At 38.5% G+C, this 4,178-nt stretch overlaps 1 protein-coding gene across 1 annotated transcript in view; it reads left to right on the forward strand.

Moving 5' to 3' along the window:
• Positions 1-1,742: 1,742 nt before the first annotated feature.
• The window catches only part of dhx9 (DEAH (Asp-Glu-Ala-His) box helicase 9), a gene marked incomplete at its 3' end in the record, with an annotated part of 28,939 nt that continues 26,503 nt past the window's right edge, over positions 1,743-4,178 (forward strand). Inside the window, exons 1-3 of the mRNA XM_015054931.1 lie at positions 1,743-1,846; positions 2,707-2,858; positions 2,941-3,081. Coding sequence (XP_014910417.1) covers positions 2,748-2,858; positions 2,941-3,081 — 252 coding nt within the window. The remainder of the gene's footprint in view (positions 1,847-2,706; positions 2,859-2,940; positions 3,082-4,178) is intronic.

Genomic DNA, 4,178 nt, shown 5'->3' on the forward strand with positions numbered 1-4,178 from the left:
AAATTAAAACTAACAGTGAAATAAAATTGAAGGAAAAACTCATAACTAATCATATGAAAACAGTTATACACTGTAAACATTATGTGTTAAAGAGGTCCGGCTGATACTTTTATAACTGGACCGATTAGAAGCAGGTTTCATCCTCGGTTCTGGACCAGAACCAGAACCAGAACCAGTCACATGTTCCTCCTGCCACCATTTTTATTGTTTCTAACTGAACTGCTGGTGGAATCACTGAGTAAAAGTGATCAATATGTGGAGACTCACCTGGGAATTGTTGGTTTTATTTCCGTGTTTTTATCTTGATTATGTTTGTGTTTAAATGTATTTGTAGAGTTTATTGAAACTGGTGTTTGGTTTATTTTAACTGATGCTCAGATTAATCCTGTATCTTATTCTGGAGAAACTAATAATGGTATCAGGGGAACCTGGTTGGCTGGAAACCAATAAAAATGAGATATCAGAACTCTGTGGTTTATTCTCATTTATTTTTAAGTGAACTTGGAGTAAAGCTGCATTATGATCTGACAAACTGAGAATGTAACTGATTATTTTACAAAGGATAATGTGGAACAAAAATACTATGACTGGTTAAAACAGGTTCAGATAAAAACTGAATCCTCTGTCTATGCCCAGATTTAGATCATTCTGTTTAATCAGAAAATGTGGGGATTTGAGTTTCTCTGTGTTTATTCTAGGTTCTCTCTCTAGTGAGTCTCCTGCTGTCTTGTCTACCCTCTGCATTGTTCCCAGATGTGTCTCGTTCTGTGTATTTAGTGCCACCTGTTGTCTCTGTTTCTTTGTCGAATCGTCTGGTCTAACGTCATCATCTCTCCTGTCTGTCTATTGTAAGTTCAGTGATGAGCCTCAGCCCTCCGCTCAGCTGTGCTGCTTGTTCATGGACTGTTTGAGCTATATTCTTCATTAAAATCATAATTTTCATCTCCAACCTGGGTCTGCCTGCGTCTACCTCACCACCACACACCGCAGTTCATGACAGAAAAGGCTTTATGAGTTTCATTCTGCTATGAAATGCATGTTGAGAAGTCACCACTGTCCTCTGTTTGTTGATGTTTCTGATGTATCAGGTCTGAGTCAAATGCATCTTTATTCCCTTTAAACAGCCGTGGTTCCTCTTTCTAACTATATTTATGCAGGTTCCAAGATGCCTCGTTGTTCTGTTTAATGGACAATAAGTAATTTTCATCACAGAGGACTTTCATTTCTGCATCATAAGGAGTTGGAACGTTTTGGTGATCCAGTCGCAGGTTCACACTTATAGTCCTAAGCATGGACGCTAATGTTTCCATGTGGGTGAGGAAGTTTGTTTGAACCTTTAGAGGAAGAACAAATCAGGACTAAGACAGCTACACCATGAGGGGCGCTATTCTAGACCAAGAGTTTTAAAAAAGAGGGATACAGTAATTACAATGATTTATGATTAAAAAAGTACATTGTTTTCCCTACCATTCTTTATATAACATATAGAAACCTGAAATAGGTCTTTATATGTTATAGTGTATCCATTATATATATAAGGTTTCTAACTAATTTTTATCTATTTTCACCCTTAAAACCAATATTTATAAACACTGTCAATTATAAACAGAATTTTTTTTTGTTTTATTTTTGTGAAAGACAAAAAATAAAATAAAATAAATTAAAATCCATCCATCCACCCACTGGTAGCTGGAGAAACACACGCCAGTGTAATTCCACCGCCGGACCACATGGTGGCGGTACAGATTTATTACCAACCGGCAGGATTTGAGGGAAATCAACGTTTTCTTATTTTTCTGTCGGTTTGTGGGAATCCGGAGAGACATTCCTAATTTCCGACTTTATTGTGAGTAAAGAAAAGTATGTTTATCGTGCTTTATTTGTTTTTAACCTCATTTTGTGTCTCTGTGAGGGTAGCTAAGCGTCTCCGGAGACAAAACTGCAGTTAGCACACGGCTAATATTAGGTTAGCATGTAGCTCTTGCATTACCTGCGCTAGCAGCTAAATGTAATGTTTATATAATGTTATAATTAAAAGAAATCAGGAAGTAGATCTCTGGCGTAATGAGCGCTTAATGTGTCAAAGTTACAGCTAAAAGAGGTAAAATGTTAGCAGTAGCTGGACTTCCTGTCTTTTATCCTCGGTTCCGACCTTGGATCCAGTTTTGAAGTTGAAGTTTATAAAACAATGTCCATAAATGATCTGAGAAGTGAATAAGATCGTCTAATGCAGTTAAACATAACAGCTGGACTTACTGAACATCAGCTCCGAGACGCACATACCGTCACCATGTACATGTGGCCAGATCCAGTCAGACAGAAACCAGCTTCTATTTTCCACAAACTGTTTCCTGGGAAATCATCTCAAACCTCTGTTGGGTAGTCCGGTCCAGATGGGACGGGTTCCAGTACTCTGGCCTCAGTTCTGGCTAATTCAAACTTAATTTATAACAGTTTTAACTCATTGTATGTCTACACAGTCTAAAAAATGGAATTGGATGTTTCCAGTATACTCTCTATATTTCTTTCTTCCATGTTTAGTCCTGCCCCAGCTGTCCATCAGTCTGCAGGTTTGATGCTTAAAGCCGAACTTCAGTAGAAAATATTTTTACGGAATTTTTAACCCGATGAACTCAGTGGACAAACCCTGATTTCAGTGAAAATATTTGCTGCCACTTTGATTAAAATGGTTTGTGTAACTTTGAGGTTGGATCAGAGGAGGACCGTCTCCTTCCTGGCGTTCCATCATGGCGGACATCAAGAACTTCCTGTACGCCTGGTGCGGGAAGAAGAAGCTGACTCCCAGCTACGACATCCGAGCTGCAGGAAACAAGAACAGGCAGAAGTTCATGTGTGAAGTGAGTCCTCCGTCGCCGTTCAGCAGCAGCTCCACACATCAACTCTGACCCGAGCCTCTGACCCGAGTCTCTCCCCATGCAGGTCCGAGTCGACGGCTTCAACTACATCGGCATGGGAAACTCCACCAACAAGAAGGACGCTCAGACCAACGCTGCCCGGGACTTCGTTAACTACCTGGTCCGGGTCGGAGAGATAAACGCAGCCGAGGTCCCGGCCATAGGGGTCAGTGTTCTGGTTACCCAGCACAACAAAGCTCATTATTTTATTTTATTGTTTTTCAAACTTTATTAGGTTTTTAACAAATTGTTCAGTTATATGACTCTCATCACATTCTCCATGTAAAACAAACTGCACAACTTTCTTTATAACAAAGGAATGAAGTAGAAGAGCATCAAGGTGACGGAAAAAAAGGAAATAAGATCAAATAACCTTTTTCAATTAAAGCATGTCAGTATTGCCATTTCCACTGAGTTAGTTTTGTGTATATGTGTGTAAAGAGCACAAAGTTCCTTCTTTGAATGTGTTCAAGTCTTACCTGAAGACCATCAACACTCTGTCCACCTGGTCCTGTCACAACAACACATTTTGCAGGACAATAAATGACGTTATTGTGATAAATGACAATATTGTTGTTTTGAGGCCATTTTCAACTAATATAGTGGCATAATAATGCAAGAACACATTCTCAAAGATAAATATCCAAAATAAATAAATAACAGAAATAAGAAATAAAATGAATCATGAAGTCTCTGCAAACAACCTTGTCCTTCAAAAAACGGTGTAGTTGAGACCAAATCGCCAGAATGAAGACTTTTATCAGGAAAGTCATGCAAATGGAAATTATAGAGCTTGTGTTAATTCATCAAGCGATTAATTGATTTATTGCTGACTGCAACAGACCTATGTCCAACTCAAGAACTTCAAGTCACAGTCATCCCCAGGAGAACCTCAGGGTTCTGGATTTGGTCCTCTGCTCATTTATTTCTTCCACCTGGTCTTGTTTCCAGAAGACCATTTGTCCTGCTGTGCTAAAGAGACCCGGTCCACCCTCCACCTTTCAGATGGCCTCTCTGAAATTAAATCATGGATTGGTCAAAACTTTCCTAAACTGAACTAAACAGAATTTCTCCATAACTCTGATTCTCTGCCATCATTTGAATCTAACCTTAAAACTAATTTCTTCAAACTGGCTCATTCTGTCTAATGTCGTTTTTTTCTAACATAAATTTCCTTTTTATTGATCTATATTGTTTTATTTTTCTGTTCTGTGTTTCTTGTTCAGATCAGATAAAGTGTATTATTATTATTATTATTATTAT

Source organism: Poecilia latipinna, unplaced genomic scaffold (genome assembly GCF_001443285.1).
Source record: "Poecilia latipinna isolate Pla-1442-1.1 unplaced genomic scaffold, P_latipinna-1.0 Scaffold1287, whole genome shotgun sequence".
NCBI classification, from domain to species: domain Eukaryota; kingdom Metazoa; phylum Chordata; class Actinopteri; order Cyprinodontiformes; family Poeciliidae; genus Poecilia; species Poecilia latipinna.